The following is an 18730-nucleotide window of genomic DNA, read 5'->3' on the forward strand; positions in this document are numbered from 1 at the left end:
GTGCCTGGATACTCTGGGGGTGGCCAGAGGCACCTCAGATGGGTAGGAACCGTTCTGAAATGATCTACAGATGCAGTCTGCTGGTTGGGGTGCATGGTCTGCTGTTTAAAAGAGGCCTCCAGCGCTTCTGGGGTATTAGGGTCTCTCTCAGTTGCCCTGCATCCGGGGAAAGAGACAGGGCAGTTTGAGGAATGGTCTGGATCCAGGTGGGAATCGCTGTCCTCCATGAGGACTATCCCCTTTGGAGAGCTGATACTTGGCCGTCAAGGCTGCTGAGATAACAGGCCTGTGCTGTCTCGGGGGGCGGAGGGGCTCAGGTGGGTTCCACGGCAGCCAGCGCGGCCGCAGCTCGAGGAGTGGAGGGCAGCCCAGGAGAAAGTGGCTGGAGATGTCTTAGCACTGGGGCCTGGCCGGGAAGGGGCCGGAGAAGAGGCGTGAGCCTGGCACCTGGCCCAGGATAGACCCGGCTAGCGAGGCCGCATGTGGGAGCCCCGGGGGCTCCGCCGGGGCCTGTTGGGACTTGGTTAGGTGGCTCCGTTTCCTGCTTCCAGAGCACGTCCCCTGAGAGTCACCCTGTCCGGGCCCTGTGCCCAGCCCTGGAGTCTGCAACCAGAGGCCAGATCCAGCTCCGGGCAAACCCCAGGTCTCAGGCTCACAGAGGTAAGGTCGGCCAGCCCCTGAGCCCAAAGCAAATCGGCCGAGACCAGCCCTGACAGGGGTCTGCCCAGCCTGGCCTTCAAAACCTCCAGGGACAGGATCCCCCCCCAGAGCGGAACGCCCCCCTGCAAGTGACAGTAGCTGCCTCTGGCCAGGAGCCAGGGTGGGGAACCCAGGGACCAGATCCGGCCCCCAGCTTGCCAGGATCTGGCCCCCCCCTTCCTGCCCAGACTGTGCACCCCCACTCCGCTCCTGCACCCTCCCAGGCCCTTCAACCCATTCCTGCAGCCCCCTCCCACACACTGAACTCCTCATTTTGGCCCCACCCCAGAGTGTAGGGGGCCACATTATCTACTAACCTGCCCCCCCCCCCCCAGGCTCTGGTGTGTAGGGGAATGTCCGGGTTGAGGTTTTTTGGGGGGGAGGGGAAGGTTGCTTCTCACTTTTGCGCAGCCCCCGGCTGATTTTTCTGTGGGTCAGCAGCCCCCCGACCCAAATAAGTTCCCCCCCTTTAAGAGCAGGCAGCCCCCAAACGCACAGGGCCCAGGAAAGCCATGCCTGGGGGGGACGAGGGACCGTTCTCCAGGAGCTGGCTCTGCCCTGTCAGTGCTGCCAGGGGGGCCTGAGAAAGGCCCCAAAGGTGCCCGGGGGCCCCGTAACCCGCTGTCCCACTGAGCACGTCACCACCACTGGCAGGCGGGAGGGGAGTTTATTCCGGCCCCGGCTGGTCGAATAGGCCGGGGCTCCCGCTGGCTTCGTCTGTCGCGGAGGGGGGGCCCGCGGCAGGTGGCTCGCCCTCATCTGCGGAGAGGCTCTATATTCTCTTCTCTGCGGAGAGACGTGGGGGGAGGACGAGGGTCAGGAAGAGGCCGGGGACCTCCCAGAACACGCCCCCCTCCCTGTCCAGCTGTGTCCATTCTGCTGCAGCCCTCAGCAGGGGCCATCTGCTTGGTCCCCACAGGCTGGGAGTCAGTATTCAAAAGGGACAATAGGGGGCGCTCTCTCCTCACAGTCCCGGTGGTACTAGGGGGCACTGTGCTGCTCCGTGGGGGGCCCAGCCTGCTCTCCCTTTGGGTGAGTCCAACCCCTCTTGCAGGGGCCCTCTGACGCAGGATTCTGCATGTCCTGCCCTAAGGCGTGGAGTGCGTGTTAAACGGCTGTGGGGCCCCACCCCAGAGGTGGCTGCATCTCAGCACTGAGCAAGGGAGCCCTGTTTGAGCAGCTGCTGGGCCCCACCCCAGAGGTGGCTGCATTTCTGGGCAAGGGGGGGGGGGTGAATTCAGGGGCTCTAGATGGCTGCGTCTATAAAGTCAAGAGTGGCCCCCAGCACGCACTTTGTGAGGGCCCCTGAGGCAGAGGATTTGGGGGGCGTTTGATGCTAAGGGGAGCTGGCGTTTTTAAGCCAGGGGAGCTGTTTTCCGGCTCGCAGCCCCTGGCACTGGTCTGGAAACTCCAAATCTGAGACCCTGTCGCTGATGCAGGCAGGGCGGCTCCTGTGGGGCCTCGGGACTGTGCTGCCACCCTAGGAGGCAGCCAGGGGATGCCGGGGCTGGAGTGGGATGAGGAGGGGGGGGATGGAAATACAGAGCAGGGGGTTCCTGGCAGCTCAGAGCGGGGTGGGGAGAGTTGAACGGGGAAGCCAAACCTTTTCCCTTCGCGGCAAGTGCAGGCACCTGGAAAGGACACAAGGACAGCAGGGCTCAGCTGGCTGCCGAGAGCTCGGGGCTGTGTCGTCCCCTTCCCCAGCTCCCCACCCCTTCCCCCATCTTGTACCCCACAATTCCATCTACCTCTGCCCTGGTCCCCCTGCCTGCCCCACTCCTCCAATCTCCACAGGGGCCCTGCAACTTCCCCAGGGGCAGATCCCAGCTGGCGCCGCTCTGCAGGAGCCAATAGCACGGTGCCGATTTACGCCCTCCCCCCCCCCCCCCGCTGCTTAGTGAAATCCACGCCGTGCTCCAGGTTCCGTGGCCGAAGCGAAATCGACGCCGCGCTCCAGGTTCCGTGGCTGAAGCGAAATCGACGCCACGCTCCAGGTTCCGTGGCCGAAGCGAAATCGACGCCACACTCCAGGTTCCGTGGCCGAAGTGAAATCGACGCTGCGCTCCAGGTTCCGTGGCCGAAGCGAAATCGACGCTGTGCTCCAGGTTCTGTGGCCGAAGCGAAATCGACACCACACTCCAGGTTCCGTGGCCGAAGTGAAATCAACGCCGCGCTCCAGGTTCCGTGGCCAAAGCGAAATCGACGCCACACTCCAGGTTCCGTGGCCGAAGTGAAATCGACGCCGCGCTCCAGGTTCCGTGGCCAAAGCGAAATCGACGCCACGCTCCAGGTTCCGTGGCCGAAGCGAAATCGACACCGCGCTCCAGGTTCCGTGGCCAAAGCGAAATCGACGCCACGCTCCAGGTTCCGTGGCCGAAGCGAAATCGACACCACACTCCAGGTTCTGTGGCCGAAGTGAAATCGACACCGCGCTCCAGGTTCCGTGGCCAAAGCGAAATCGACGCCACGCTCCAGGTTCCGTGGCCGAAGCGAAATCGACACCACGCTCCAGGTTCCGTGGCCGAAGCGAAATCGACACCACGCTCCAGGTTCCGTGGCCGAAGCAAAATCGACACCACGCTCCAGGTTCCGTGGCCGAAGCGAAATCGACGCCACGCTCCAGGTTCCGTGGCCGAAGCGAAATCGACGCCACGCTCCAGGTTCCGTGGCCGAAGCGAAATCGACGCCGCACTCCAGGTTCCGTGGCCGAAGCGAAATCGACGCCGCGCTCCAGGTTCCGTGGCCGAAGCGAAATCGACGCCGCGCTCCAGGTTCCGTGGCCGAAGCGAAATCGACGCCGCGCTCCAGGTTCCGTGGCCGAAGTGAAATCGACGCCGCGCTCCAGGTTCCGTGGCCGAAGTGAAATCGACACCACGCTCCAGGTTCCGTGGCTGAAGTGAAATCGACGCTGCACTCTAGGTTCCGTGGCTCACGGGAGGGAGCCCTTCCCACACAAGCAGCAGCGAAGCGCCTGGCTCCGTTCCCCTTCCCTTGACGGTCCCCCCGCCCCCGTGAAATTTACAGAGATGCAGGCAGGGTGAATTAGCCCTGCAGTTTAAAAAAAAATACCCACTACCCCCAATGGGGGTAAGGAAACTGAAACCAACCAGAAACGCTGCTGCAGAACGGACGGCCTGAGATCACGTCCGTGGGCCTCTGGGGCTGGCAGCCCCTGTGCCACAGCCTCCGTGGGTCAGGCTGTGGAGCTCGGTGCTGGAGTCGGGGGCCCCCTTGCATGGGGACCACCCAGCGCTCAAATGCCCTTGAGGAGGGCAGGAAAGCAAAATGGGCCGGACCCTATGTAATAAGGTGGGAACAGGGTCCACGTCTTGAATGGGTCAGTGCATGGGCCATGAGAGATCTGGCTTCTAGGCCTAGCTCTGCCCTAGACCTTAGCCATGCGCCGTGCCTCAGTTTCCCCGCCCAGTGTCTATTCAGAGGGCAAGCTCTGCGAGGCAGGGCCTGGCTCTCTCAGAAATCTTCTCCGTATGGGTTTCAATTCTCCTGCGGCACTTCAAGGAGACCAAATGCCCCAGTTAGGGCAGTAGAAATATCCAGCTCCCGGGTCAACTGTCTCCATACGGGAAGGGGTCTCAGTGCTCTGGATCTAAGACACCTTTATGGCAGCCTCCGGGCAGGTCTACACTGCAGGCCCTAACGAGGCTGCGGCAGCACCGTAGGTATTCGCCGGGGCACAGCACCAGAGATGCTGAGGGGGGTTTCCAGAGCTGTGCGTAAGCCACCTCCTGGAGAGATGGCAGCCAGGGAGATGGAAGCTGCTCCCATTGCCCGACCCGTGTCTACATGGGGGGGCTCGGTCAGTGGAGCTTTGGAGATGAGGGGGTGCTACCCCACCCTCTCCCCCTCCCCCCATCCCAATACACAGCAGCACTGAGCTAAATGTAAGTGTAGGCCAAGCCCCGCTGTGTCTGTAGCAGGAGTAGCAACAAAAACTCCCATTGCAAACCCAGGCAGAGTCGGTGCCGGAAGCAGGCTCATGTATCCATGCAGCCAGCGCCTGGCACAGCAAGATCCTGATTTCGTTACTATGTGTCAGTGCAGAGCCCAGAACAGCAAGTCCCTGATTGTGTTACAATGTGTCTGGGTGGCACCCGGCCCGACGGGGCCCTGATCTCGGTCACTGTGTGTCTGGGCGGCACCCGGCCCGACGGGGCCCTGATCTCGGTCACTGTGTGTCTGGGCGGCACCCGGCCCGACGGGGCCCTGATCTCGGTCACTGTGTGTCTGGGCGGCGCCCGGCCCGACGGGGCCCTGATCTCGGTCACTGTGTGTCTGGGCGGCGCCCGGCCCGACGGGGCCCTGATCTCGGTCACTGTGTGTCTGGGCGCCCGGCCCGACGGGGCCCTGATCTCGGTCACTGTGTGTCTGGGCGCCCGGCCTGACGGGCCCTGATCTCGGTCACTGTGTGTCTGGGCGGCGCCCGGCCCGACGGGCCCTGATCTCGGTCACTGTGTGTCTGGGCGGCGCCCGGCCCGACGGGCCCTGATCTCGGTCACTGTGTGTCTGGGCGGCGCCCGGCCCGACGGGCCCTGATCTCGGTCACTGTGTGTCTGGGCGGCGCCCGGCCCGACGGGGCCCTGATCTCGGTCACTGTGTGTCTGGGCGGCGCCCGGCCCGACGGGGCCCTGATCTCGGTCACTGTGTGTTTGGGCGGCGCCCGGCCCGACGGGCCCTGATCTCGGTCACTGTGTGTCTGGGCGGCGCCCGGCCCGACGGGCCCTGATCTCGGTCACTGTGTGTCTGGGCGGCGCCCGGCCCGACGGGGCCCTGATCTCGGTCACTGTGTGTCTGGGCGGCGCCCGGCCCGACGGGCCCTGATCTCGGTCACTGTGTGTCTGGGCGGCGCCCGGCCCGAGGGCCCTGATCTCGGTCACTGTGTGTCTGGGCGGCGCCTGGCCCGACGGGGCCCTGATCTCGGTCACTGTGTGTCTGGGCGGCGCCCGGCCCGACGGGCCCTGATCTCGGTCACTGTGTGTCTGGGCGGCGCCCGGCCCGACGGGCCCTGATCTCGGTCACTGTGTGTCTGGGCGGCGCCCGGCCCGACGGGGCCCTGATCTCGGTCACTGTGTGTCTGGGCGGCGCCCGGCCCGACGGGCCCTGATCTCGGTCACTGTGTGTCTGGGCGGCGCCCGGCCCGACGGGGCCCTGATCTCGGTCATTGTGTGTCTGGGCAGCGCCCGGCCCGACGGGGCCCTGATCTCGGTCACTGTGTGTCTGGGCGGCGCCCGGCCCGACGGGGCCCTGATCTCGGTCACCGTGTGTCTGGGCGGCGCCCGGCCCGACGGGGCCCTGATCTCGGTCACTGTGTGTCTGGGCAGCGCCTGGCCCGACGGGGCCCTGATCTCGGTCACTGTGTGTCTGGGCAGCGCCCGGCCCGACGGGGCCCTGATCTCGGTCACCGTGTGTCTGGGCGGCGCCCGGCCCGACAGGGCCCTGATCTCGGTCACTGTGTGTCTGGGCGGCGCCCGGCCCGACGGGGCCCTGATCTCGGTCACTGTGTGTCTGGGCGGCGCCCGGCCCGACGGGCCCTGATCTCGGTCACTGTGTGTCTGGGCGGCGCCCGGCCCGACGGGGCCCTGATCTCGGTCACTGTGTGTCTGGGCAGCGCCCGGCCCGACGGGGCCCTGATCTCGTTCCCTGTGTGCAGGGGCGATGAGAGTGCCACGGAGCCCAGGGCAGAACTGCGGGGCCCCGAGCAGCGAAATTTTGCGGGGCCCCTTCTTTGACACGGCGCATGCGCGGGGCCTCGGGAAGCGCGGGGCCCGAGGCAGCCGCCCCGCTCACCCTGCCCTAAATCCGCCGCTGCCTGTGTGTCTGGGTAGTCCCTGACACTGGAAATTGACCCCTTCCCCCAGGAAATAGCCCCCCTGCCCTACAAGCCAGCACCAGGGCAGACTAAGGCAACTGAAAAGCCTCTGACGTCTAAGAAGGGCCCAGTCCGGGCTCCTGCCTCCCTGGGTCGCTCGGGCAGGGCTGGCAGGCCAGGCTCTCCACTCCGGCCCCTGCCTCCGGTACTTACACAGCTGCTCTTCCAGGATGTAAATGTCGTCTTGCTGGAAGAGAAGGAGAATGAGCCGCGCTGTCAGTAACCAGGCCCGCCCTTGCGCTTTCGGGATCTTTCTCCGCCCCCGAGGTCCCTGGCCCTGCAGCCCGGCCCAGGACAATGGGGTGGGCAGCCGGGCGCCCCCCCTGTGGCAACGCTCCCCTGTGCCCTGCTGGCACGGCGAACGCGCACTGTGCTGTGGTTACGCTGAGCCCGCCAGGGCCCGTCGGGGGCAGAGCGTGTTGAGAGCAGCCTCGGGGTGACACGAGGGGCAGGGCCCGGGGTATAGGGAGGGCAAAACCCCTTTATGCCTGAAGCCGGGAGCAGGATGGGGGAGCTGGGAAGCAGCCCAGCGAATGCCTCCCAGCTGTTTGGCAAGAGCCCTCGTCTAGGCTCCTGATGGCTCGATCCCTGCAGCGAGGAGTTCCGCGGAGTCCTAGAGGACGAATCACGGGGCGCAAGGAAACGTCAAGGAGCATTCAAAGGGGCAGGCGCCCAGCCGAGGTTTGCTGGGAGGAGGGCGAGCTAAGAGGCTGCCCGGTTAGGATGCCAAATGGGACCAGGGCGTGTCGCCTCCCCCCGCCCCGGCTTGTCGGACCCTCCCAGGGAGCCCTGCTCACCAGGCTCTCCTGCAGCTCTGTCAGCTGGATGATCTTCTGCTTGATCTTGTCGTTGTCCCTGGAATTCAGGGCACACGGCCGCCATCACCTCCCGGCCGCTCCCCGGGCGAGGAGCGCTGTGCCATGGCGCCTGGACAGGCCCGCGGGTGGCGGGGAGCTCACTGCCAGAGCGGGGCGCTGTCCTGCAGGGGCGCTCTTCCCTGACAGTCAATACTGGCCCCCTGCAGCCCTAGGGGGTGCTGTGCTGCAGGGGGCGCTCTCCCCTGATGGTCAATACTGGCCCCCTGCAGCCCTAGGGGGTGCTGTGCTGCAGGGGGCGCTCTCCCCTGATGGTCAATACTGGCCCCCTGCAGCCCTAGGGGGTGCTGTGCTGCAGGGGGCGCTCTTCTCTGACGGTCAATACTGGCCCCCTGCAGCCCTAGGGGGTGCTGTGCTGCAGGGAGCGCTCACCCCTGACGGTCAATACTGGCCCCATGCAGCCCTAGGGGGTGCTGTGCTGCAGGGAGCGCTCTCCCCTGACGGTCAATACTGGCCCCATGCAGCCCTAGGGGGTGCTGTGCTGCAGGGGGCGCTCTTCCCTGACGGTCAATACTGGCCCCCTGCAGCCCTAGGGGGTGCTGTGCTGCAGGGAGCGCTCACCCCTGACGGTCAATACTGGCCCCATGCAGCCCTAGGGGGTGCTGTGCTGCAGGGAGCGCTCTCTCCTGACGGTCAATACTGGCCCCATGCAGCCCTAGGGGGTGCTGTGCTGCAGGGGGCGCTCTCCCCTGACGGTCAATACTGGCCCCATGCAGCCCTAGGGGGTGCTGTGCTGCAGGGGGCGCTCTCCCCTGATGGTCAGTGCTGGTCCTTAGTGCATATGGGATTTGGTAGCTGGGAAGCCTTATGACTGAGGGTGGAGGGTGCCCTGTGTGACCCCCCATTCTCCTCTTGAGATGATTCCCAAGGTGTGATCATGCTCTGGACTCAGCTTCCAGCAAGGTTAGAGTGTCTGGCCTTTGCTCTAACCCCTAGACACCACTGCCCAGGAGTCCTGCCTTCCATCCCGCAGTGCTCTACCCACGCACATCTCCGAGACACATTGAATGGGTGTCACTGCCCCTGAGCCTTCAACAATGACCACCCCTAGCGCCCATCTAGGGCTTTCTGAAGGAGGGCGGTATCAGCGAGTCCATTTTACAGATGGGGAAATGGAGGCAGAGACGTGACTGGCCCAAGGCTGCCCAGGAGGCAAGGGGCAGAGCCAGGTCCCTTGAGTCTCAGTGATTCACCCCCAATAATCTCTGTAATGTTCAGCTCTTTTCAGAGATGGGGCCAGATCTGGGGGAAAATTGGGTGGGGGGGGGGGATCTGGCCCAGGCACAGTGGGGTCGGGGGGGGGGGAGAGTTAGCAGGTCACGTACCTGAGAAGGACTTCCTCCGTTGACTTGAAGACTGGGGCAAGGGGATGAAAAAGTGGTGCTTGTTACCATATAGGGCCAGCTGCATTCATGTCAGTGCCCGTGGCGAAGCCCCAGACACGGGTTTCTCTCACCTCCCCTTGCTGCAGAAGTTGGAGTGGCCAATGCAGGCTTTGTTCATAGCTCCCACAGCCAGACAGGAGCACTGCGACCCTCTAACCTGGATAACCCAGCCCAGAGACTTGCCCCACAATAATCCCCGGAGCGGATCTGTTAGAAATTCATCCCAGCCGGGTTTACACAGGGCCGGCCCTGGGGAATCTGCCCCACTCCATTTACCAAGGGCCGTGCCGGATTCGCCAGCGCTGACAACTTTGAAATCAGTCTGGGATGGTTTCCTAAAAGATCGGCTGTTGGAACTCTTGGGGTATGTCTACACTGCATTCCTCTTTCAAGAGAGGGATGCAAATGCGGACAAACGAAATTGCAAATGACGTGCGGATTTGAATTTCCCGTGCTTCATTTGCATAATCGCGGCCGGCCGCTTTTTCGAAAGATCCTATTTCGAGATAAATAACGCCATGTAGACACGGTTGTTTTGAGGAAAAAAACCCTTCTTTCGAAATAACCCGTAAACCAACGAGTAAGGGTTATTTTGAAATACGTTTTTTTCCTCGAAATAACCACGTCTACACGGCGTGTATCTCGACATAAAGTATTTTGAAAAAGCGGCCGGCCGCAATTATGCAAATGAAGCGTGGGAAATTCAAATCCGCGCTTCATTTGCAATTTTACTTAGCTGCATTTGCATCCCTCTCTCGAAGGAGGAGTGCGGTGTAGACATATTGCAAAGCAGATGAGGTTATCCAGCTACGCATACCCCAGGGCACGGGCGGGCCGGATTTGAACTAGCAAGCGGGTTGATGTGCCCTGTGGACATGCTGCCGCTCCCCTGCTCCCAGGCCAATCAGGACCTGAGGATGGAGAGTGCATGCGAAGTCTCCTTCGTCTCCTCCCACTCTGTAAAGGGCCCACGGTGCTTAGAATCAACCACCAGCTGTTCAGAACAGCTGACTGTTCTCTCTAGGTGCCATGGGAGGTGGCGGGGGCCGAGGGCGGAGACTTCATGCACTCCCCCACTCCCGGCCAATCAGGGTCTGTGGGCGGGGGAGCATAGAAGTATCCTGGCCCCGCCCCTTCTGCCCAAGGCCCCGCCCCTTCCAGGACAGCCCAGGGCCACCTCAAAAATTTGTAAAGTGGCCCCCGGTCAAAAGGAACACAGAGGCCTTCCAGGGGTACATCCACTCATCTAGCTATTGGCCTCATTTTACAGCAGGCTATATAAAACCACTAGCAAAGTCAGTACCAGCTAACAGGGCATGCAGACAATGACTAATCTATACAGCCCTGTGTACCAGCCACTAGAAGGTAAGTACAATATTATAGTTCAGTTGATTTATTTTACAATTATGTGGCAAAAATGAGAAAGCCAGTGATTGTTCAGCACTAGCGGCCCTTTGAAGTCCGATTTTGTAAGCAAGTTGTTTTTTAAGAACCTCCGGGAGACGCAAGACAAATCAGACCCCCGTAAGGGGTACTGTCGTCTGGAAAGATTGATCCCTTCTTCTAGGCGTCTATAAATCTACACAATATTTTCCACTGAGCATCTGTCTTGGAAAACAGCCTCTCGCCGAGATCAGAACTTTCCTCCGGCTTGCGACAGCCTTTCATTTAAGAAGATGGAAAGGCCGGGTTCTGACAAGGTCCGTAGGGCTGTGGGTCTGTCTGGCTTGTCATTTCGGGATTAACTGGATTTGACAGTAGAAGTGAATGACCAGCATAATGCACTATAAAACAGGGTATGTCTACACTACCCCGCTAGTTCGAACTAGCGGGGTAATGTAGGCATACCGCACTTGAAAATGAAGCCCGGGATTTGAATTTCCCGGGCTTCATTTGCAAGTGCGGTATGCCTACATTACCCTCCTAGTTCGAACTAGGAGGGTAGCGTAGACATACCCACAGTGACTGTGGAGAGGAAGAGACCAGTGGTCCCTGTTCTACCAGGGCCTTTCAGAAATCTTTCCCTTCTATGTTTTAGATCTGTTCTAATCCACAGAATGTTTTTTTTTAAAAGTCCAAATAAAAAAACTTTTCACTTTTCTCCAAATGGACCATGCCAGCTGGCCGGACGTGGTTTTTTTTTTTAATTTTACCCAGTGGCATGTTTTAAAAAAAAGCTCGTTTTCACATTTTGAAATGTCGGCATCTCCTGGGGAAGAGCTCCAAGTTTCCATCTGCTCCAGCTGGGAATACCAGGGTTCTCTGTAAAGCCTCGAGTGGCACAAAATCATCCTCCATCCCATCAGAGTCAAAGCAAATGAACATCGTGGGATGGGGCTCTGGGACCAGCAATCTAGGGGCAGAGTTAAGGTTGTGGAGGATCCAAAACGAGTGACACAGACCCAAGGGCAGAGTTCCTAGATTCACTGTGGATATGTCTAGACTACATGCCTCTGCCGGCAGAGGTATGTAAATTAGACTAGCCAACATAGTCAGTGAAGCGGGGATTTAAATATCCCCCGCGTCATTAAAATAAAAATGGCTGCCGCGCTGTGCCGGCTCAGCTGATCATCGGCGCAACGAGGCAGTGAAGACGTGGATTGGTCGGCCAGGAAAGCTTTTGCCGACCGATCCTGTAAACCTCATTTCATGAGGCATAAGGGATCAGTCAGCAAAGGCTTTCCTTGTTGACCGATCTGTGTCCTCACTGCCGTGTTGTGCCGACGATCAGCTGAGCTGGCACAGCGTGGCAGCCATTTTTATTTTAATGAAGCCGGGGATATTTAAATCCCCGCTTCATTGACTCTGTCGGGTAGTCTAATTTACATGCCTCTGCCGGCAGAGGCATGTAGTCTAGACATACTGGCTGTGTCTAGACTGGCAAGTTTTTCCGCAAAATCATCTGCTTTTCCGGAAAAACTTGCCAGCTGTCTACACTGGCCGCTTGAATTTCCGCAAAAGCACTGACGATCTCATGTAAGATTGTCAGTGCTTTTGCGGAAATACTATGCTGCTCCTGTTCGGGCAAAAGTCTTTTTCTGAAAAACTTTTGCGCAAAAGGGCCAGTATAGACAGCAGAGATTTCTTTTCCGCAAAAAAGCCCCGATCGCGAAAATGGAGATCGGGGCTTTTTTGCGGAAAAGCGCGTCTAGATTGGCCACGGAAAAAGTGCTTGTGCGGAAAAGCATCCTGCCAATCTAGACACACTTTTCCGAAAATGCTTTTAACGGAAAACTTTTCCGTTAAAAGCATTTCCAGAAAATCATGCCAGTGTAGACGTAGCCACCCTGTGTCTAAAGCCAGACGGGACCACTGTGATCATCGAGTCTGACCCCCCTGGATAATCCAGCAAGAGAAATTCTTCTGAAATAATCCCTAGAGCAGATCTTTTAGAAAAAAACATCCCAGCTTGATGTAGGTAGTGCTACAGTAGACATTTTGGTCCCATGGTATGAGAGACCGTATTGGTCCAATCACAGGTGTTCTCTCTCCCACCTTGTCTCTCCCATCTTGATTTGATCAGTGATGGAGAATCCTTAACAATCATTGGTTAATTGTCCAGAGGGTTATTTACATGCATGGCTCAATGCCAACGCCTTATTTCCAGCCTGAATTCGTCTAGCTACCTCCTCCAGCCACCGGGTCACGTTAGAATTTCCTCTGCACAACAGAAGAGTCCAATTGTAACCGTTTGTTCCCCAGGTAGGTACTGATAGACTTTACAGCTACGTCTATACTGGCGCGTTCTCACGCAGAAACTCTTTTGCGGAAGATTTGTGCAAAAACGCTTCCAGAAGAGAGCATCTACGCGGGCATGTGCGTTTGCGCAAGAGTATCCATGCCGGTGTAGATGCTCTGATGGCCATTTTAAGCATAGGGTTTTCTTGCGCAAGAAATTCCTGTTGCCTGTCTACACTGGCCTCTTGCGCAAGAACATGTGGCCAGTGTAGACAGGCAGCAAGAGCGCACCAGTGTAGACACAGCCTACGTGTATAGACTTAACTGAAAGTAAGTAACCCAACCCAGGGCAGAGTTAAGGTTATTCAGGCCTTTCCATAAGTAATAGGACAGAAACCATCATAAAGGACACAGCGGGGCTTCAGACGGGGACTTCCGCAGCTCACTAGCAACACAAGTGGAGCTAAACTTCCAAGCCAAGGGGTGTAACAGACTCCTACCCGCTGTGGATCAGCGCAGCATGTGCCCTGCCACACCACTAGGTTACAGTCACCACAACCCAGGGCAGAGCTGCGGTTGTGTAGCTCCCAGGGTGGTCCCACACACCCAGAGTTGGGAGCTGGTCACTGACGGATCTGTCCCCAGCATGGCGGGCGGACGGAGCTCGGGGCGTAGGCCAAGGGAGGTTTGGTACCCTGGGTAGAGCCTGACGTCTCTCACCCCACACTGGGCCGTTTCCCCCTGACCAGGCCAACCTGGAGACCTTTGCCATGCCCTGGGGACCCCGACACGCTGTGTCCGCTCACCTTCGTTCTCCTCCTTTAGCCGCAAATTCTGTAGGGACAAGGGGAGACGGGTCAGGTTAGTGACGGGGGAGGGGAACAGCCACTGTGTGGCTACCGGCCTTGATGAGCACCTGACTCTGAGCCAGGTCTGGACCCCCTCCCCGCCCCGCCCCGGGCTGGGCACTGGTCATGGGGCTTGGCAGGGCCTTCCCTAACCTGGCCATTGGCTACGGGGCCAGGGTTGTCTGAGCACGGGCATTCTGGGGCTACAACTCAGACCCCACCCCACCTCCAGCAGGGGGAGGGGAGCCTGGCTCCCCCCAGGGCAGAGGCCAGGTGTCCGTGAGGCCGGCACACTCACCATGTAGCGCAGGTTGGCGTTGGCTACTTGCAGGGATTTGATCTTCTCCATCTGGAGGGACGGTCATCCGGGAGGGAGAGAGCAGAGGTTAGAAGGGTTGTCTGGGGAGCAGGGCTAAGAGGTATAACTCCCTCCTCCGCCATGAGCGGAGTTGGAGCCAGTCTCGCCAGATGGGGAAACTGAGGCACTTGGCGCGGATTTGCCCAAGGGCAGTCAGAGAGTTGGGGACAGATCCCAGGGGTCCTGACTCCCAGCGTTCCTTACTCTAACCTCTAACCCTGCTGCAGTGCAGCATAGTGTGCGTGGGGGGGGGGGGGGAAGGGCTGCTGTATTCAGTAATGTCCTGGAAATTTGGGATACCTGGGCCCATGGCTCCTGCCTCCCCTTGAACTCCAAACGTTCCATTCACAGGGAAATCCAGAGTCAATAACAATGGGGGAGTCGGATCCAGAAATAGCCGCATTCTCCCCAGTCACACAGATGAGCCCTACAGGTGTGGGGGGGTGGGGGCCGATGTGAATTTTGGGGGGAAGGAATTTGAGGCTTTGCCTCCCACGTGGGGGCACAGATTTCGGGGGTACAGTTGGAGGGTGAAGGTTCGCGTCAGTGCTCATGCCCCCCGAATGTCCCCACCCCCCCATGGACTCCTCCCCTCAGAGATCCGGCACCAGGTGACCGGGAGCAGGTGGGGGGGGGAATACTCACGAGGGCTTGATTGCGCCGCTCCAAAGAGATCATCCTGCTGCTGCCCCTCCCAGCCATGCCGGAGCGCTGTGCAGAGAACAGGAACGGGGGGGGGGGATGGAGATAGGGGGGGGCTGCCAGATCAGCCTTGAATTCCTAACAGTGTTCTGCTGTGAGCTAGTTCCCCCCCCCTTTTCCTTCCCCAAAAAGCACTCTTTGGACTCTTCCTCAATAGCTCACACTGTTGTAGCGCCATTGATCATGTTAAGCTAAGCAGAGCCTAGCTGGGTCTGTGTTTGGATGGGTGACATCAATAGATGCTGTTGCTTACCCATGCTACTGACAGGGGCTTAAAGGTTGCTGTGCTGTAGGCCAGTAAGGAGTGTGGCCCTGGCTGGAGAGCCAGGCTGCCTAGGAGCAGTAAACAGGCAGGATTAAAACAGGATAGAGCCCTTTAGGCTACCGGTTTTCAGCCCCCCAAGTCAGGAGGGACTTGTGCAGTGCTGGGCCTGCTCCCTGGGGGTCAGCTGTCCAGGTCACCCAGACCCCGCCCTCCCCCAAACCAAAAAGGTGAGAGTGGGGTGACTTATGGGGCCATGAGCCATCTACCCTGGGGCCCAGGCCAGGGACCTCCTGGCCCCCCTGAACAAGAGGGAGATGCAACCTACTGAGCCAGGATCTGGTTCTGAATAACTCCCATGAAACCTCTCCGCAGGGCCTGCAAGATGGCTTATTACCTGGCCGCCACCTCCCTGGCCCAGCCCCTCTGCTGGTCGCCCTCCACGTCCAGGGCCCCCCTCTGAAGGTTCCTTCCCTTGTGACATCACCCCTGATGTCATAGAGCAGCCGAAGGGAGTGTGTGTCTGAGGATTCCTCTGGAGAGATCTCCAGCCCTAGCTGGGAAGCTCCCAGACTCTGTGTGGGCACGCACGTGGGCGGGCGTGTTTCTGTGTACGGGAGCAGTGGGCATCTGGCTCCTGGAGGGGACAGGGACAGCTGTGGCAGACTGCAGAGAGATTAAAAAGACTTGGAGGTTTCAGTTTAGGAAAGAGGAGACTAAGGGGGGATAGGTTAGAGGCCTATAAAATCACCTATAAAATCACCACTGGCGTGGAAAAAGTGAATAAGGAAAAGTTATTGACTTGTTCACAATATAAGAACTAGGAGTCACCAAATGAAATCAATAGGGAGCAGGTTTAAAACAAACCAAAGGAAGTTTTCTTCACTCGGCACACGGTCAACCTGTGGAACTCCTCGCCAGAGGATGCGGTGACGGCTAGAACTTTAACGGGATTCAAAAACGAGCTAGATGGATTCATGGAGGTTAGGTTATGTTAGCTATTAGCCAGGATGGGCAGGGATGGTGTTCCAGGCCTCTGTTTGTCTGGAAATGGGTGACAGGAGAGGGATCACATGAGGATTCCTGGCTCTGTTTCGTCCCTCTGGGGCATCTGGCCTTGGCTGCTGTCAGTAGACAGGACACTGAGATAGATGGATCCAACCTGGCTGTTCCGAAGTTTGCCCAGGGGCCCGGCTGGGCATCCTTCCCCCCAGCCCCCCTCAGCTGGAGATGGGCCCCTCTGCCAATACTCAGGTGCCACAGGACTCCTCGCCGCTTCTGCACAATACAGGGGCCAGAGAATGATGCTGAGCTGAAAACCCACCAACCTCACCTGCCACCAGATGGCCTGGCCTGAAGTGTGTGTGAGGCCAACATCCACCTCTGGCCAGCCCCATCGCCAGTGTCCCCTGTTCCACAGGGGTGGGGTGTCAGGCCCCAGGGGGTCACCACGGGAGGGATCCTCAGGGAGCGCTTCAGAACAATTGCAGGCAAAGACAGTGCAGAGATTCCCTCTCCCATAATCCCCCAGGCCTCCAGCGCTCCTTCCTCCCCTTCTCGTCACCCTCCATCTCCCGCCCGCCCCCCAAGGAGCTTCCCCATCTCTCCCCTCCCCCCCACTAGGAGGTGAGGGATTATGAGAGGGGACAGGAAGCCCCAGCACACCCCCTGCATTAGTGTGGCAAGGCGCTGGGGGGGTAGCATGGCTGGCAGTTGTGTGAGAACGAGAGGGGGGCTTCCCCAGTTTGTGGGGGCAACATTGTGTGGCCCATCCTGCCATGGCCTGTGCCCCATTCCTTTCAGGGGCAGCGCAAGAGGGGAGAGGGTCTCTCCCGATGGCTGTGAGGAGGCTCTGACCCGACACCTCTGAGCCTGTCGAGAATCAATGGGGCCAGATCCCAGTGGTGTCAATGGGCCATAGCACCATGGGAATGAATGGGCCAGAGCCCAGCTGGGATCACTGGGACGTAGCTCTATTGGAGTCAATGGGCCAGATCCCAGTTGGTGTCAATGGGACGTAGCTCTATTGGAGTCAATGGGCTGGATCCCAGCTGGGTCAATGGGCCATAGCTTCACTGGAGTCAATGGGCTGAATCCCAGCTGGGTCAATGGGCCATAGCTCTATTGGAGTCAATGGGCTGGAACCCAGCTGGGTCAATGGGCCATAGCTCCATTGGAGTCAATGGGCTGGATCCCAGTGGCATCAATGGGCCATAGCACCATGGGAGTCAATGGGCCAGAGCCCAGTGGTGTCTATGGGCCGTAGCTCCATTGGAGACAATGGGGCCAATCCCAGATGGGCTCAATGGGCTGTAACACCATGGGAAGCAATGGGCTGGATCCCAGCGGGGGTCAAGGGGCCTTGGCGTCAATGGGGCCGATCCTAGGTGGTGTCACTGGGCCGTAATGCCATGGGCATCCATGGATCTCGCCTGTTTACACCAGATGAAGGCCCGGGTGGGGGGTGGGGATGCTCCACTTGCAGGGCCCATGTCTCTTGCTTCCTCCCCCATTGCTGGGCAGCCTGGCTGGGTGCCACGCCCATTGCTGACGGGGGTGCTGAGACCCCCCAGTGCCTTCTGACCCGGCGCTGGAGCCAGGTGCGTCAAACCCCAGGGGCTCCGTCCAGTGTGTAAGGGCAAGTCCCGGCCTCGTCGCTCCCCTGGTGGCAGCCGCCCTCCCGCCGTGCGGTGGCTGGGCATGTGCCTTGTCACCCCAGAGTCCTCACCTGCCGGTGGCATCTGGACATGGCACCTGCATCTCAGTCCTTCCCCAAAGGCCTCCTGGCCTCCGGCATCTAAAACACCCACCCTCGGGCCGGCTCCCACTCCCAGCCTCATAGTCATTAGCACCCACGCCCTCATTGGTGACCCCACCGCGGGCTCCTCCCCCTTCTGCCCTGCAGGGGGCGGCGCGGCACCAGCGGGGCTCAATTCTGCTGGGCAATATGGTCCACCATTGGCCCGGAGATCCCGGCCTCGCCCTACGTTGCTGGTCTGACACATGCACCCAGAGGAGGGGCCTGCTGCGGTGGTCGGGGCGGGGGGGGGGGGAGCTCACAGACAGCAGAGATGGAGAGGGGAGGTGCCGATGGAGCCGCCCTGCATGCTGGATGGAACAATGGTGGGGGGTTGGGGGGGGCTTGGTCAGGATTGGAGGCATGAGGATGAGCACAGGTGGTCCAAGAGGCTGCGTCTCTCCTTCCCCCACCCACTGCCTGGTGCTGATCAGAAGCCCTGTAGCCCATGAATGGGGGGGGGAGCATACCCCCCCCCCTTTCCTACCCACTGAGGCCGCTGCCTTCTCTGGATTCTCACTGCCAGCAACCCCCAAACCGAGCTCTGTCTGGGGAGGGTCCCCTGTCCCTGCTGGGTGCTCAGGGGCATACTTGCCCTCTGCCCCGGGGCTGGCAAAGCTGAGAGTGTAATCAGACAGAGCTACATGGGGCAAGGAATTCCCCTTTCGCGGGCAGGGGGACTGGGCAGGGTGCAAACCCCTGGGGCTCTGGGTTCGGCCGGGTAGTGTCCCCCGCCCCAGGGAGAGAACGTGGCTTAGTTCACAAGCGATGGACTGTCTGTGTGACTCCCACGAAAGCACTGCTAACTGGTAGAGTCCTGGGACCCTGCTCTAACCACTAGACCCCACGTCCCTCCCAGAGCCTGGGGAGCGAACCCAGGAGTCCTGACTCCCTGCTTTAACCACAAGGCTGCCCCCACCTTCTGGGCACCGCTAGGGAGAGCTGCTGAGTCAGCTTGGATTACTGCACACTCTCAGCTCTGTCCCATGGGGGGCTGGCATGTGGGGGGCACAGAGGGCCAGAGTGGGGGTGGGGACTGGAGCCACAATCAGGGCATCCCATGCCAGGCTGTGCTGTGGCACCGACACGTGAAGCCCCTCTCCCCACCGTCCCAGAGCCCGCCCTGCAGCTGAAAGTCAACCTCTCTGTCGCGGTGAAATCCGCCGGAGGGTCTCAGCCCAGGCTGAGGCTGCAGGCGGCAGAGCCCAGCTGTCACCGGAGTTCCGAGAGGCACATGGC

The 18730-nt window shown here is 60.0% G+C and overlaps 1 protein-coding gene across 1 annotated transcript; it reads right to left on the minus strand.

Annotated features, from left to right (window-relative positions):
* Positions 1-1347: 1347 nt before the first annotated feature.
* On the minus strand, positions 1348-15193 carry LOC149523160 (uncharacterized). Its single transcript, XM_089769920.1, has 9 exons — positions 15023-15193; positions 14376-14441; positions 13671-13721; positions 13331-13358; positions 8787-8817; positions 7384-7441; positions 6740-6773; positions 2303-2330; positions 1348-1485 (listed from the first exon to the last, which is right to left on the minus strand). The coding sequence occupies exons 1-9, from the start codon at positions 15191-15193 to the stop codon at positions 1455-1457; spliced, it is 498 nt and encodes a 165-aa protein (XP_089626046.1). The 3' UTR covers positions 1348-1454.
* Positions 15194-18730: the final 3537 nt, after the last annotated feature.

The sequence above is a fragment of the Pelodiscus sinensis genome, chromosome 18 (genome assembly GCF_052426305.1).
Source record: "Pelodiscus sinensis isolate ZL-2025 chromosome 18, ASM5242630v1, whole genome shotgun sequence".
Lineage (NCBI taxonomy): Eukaryota > Metazoa > Chordata > Testudines > Trionychidae > Pelodiscus > Pelodiscus sinensis.

What these genes read in the sequence shown, in the direction of transcription:
- LOC149523160 (XM_089769920.1), bottom strand. Translation starts at nt 15,193, where the DNA reads ATGACATCAGGGGTGATGTCACAAGGGAAGGAACCTTCAGAGGGGGGC. An exon ending in AGCGGCGCAATCAAGCCCTC is followed by an intron (nt 13,722 to 14,375) that starts GTGAGTATTCCC and finishes CCGTCCCTCCAG; the next exon opens with ATGGAGAAGATCAAATCCCT. An exon ending in GCTAAAGGAGGAGAACGAAG is followed by an intron (nt 8,818 to 13,330) that starts GTGAGCGGACAC and finishes CCCTTGCCCCAG; the next exon opens with TCTTCAAGTCAACGGAGGAA.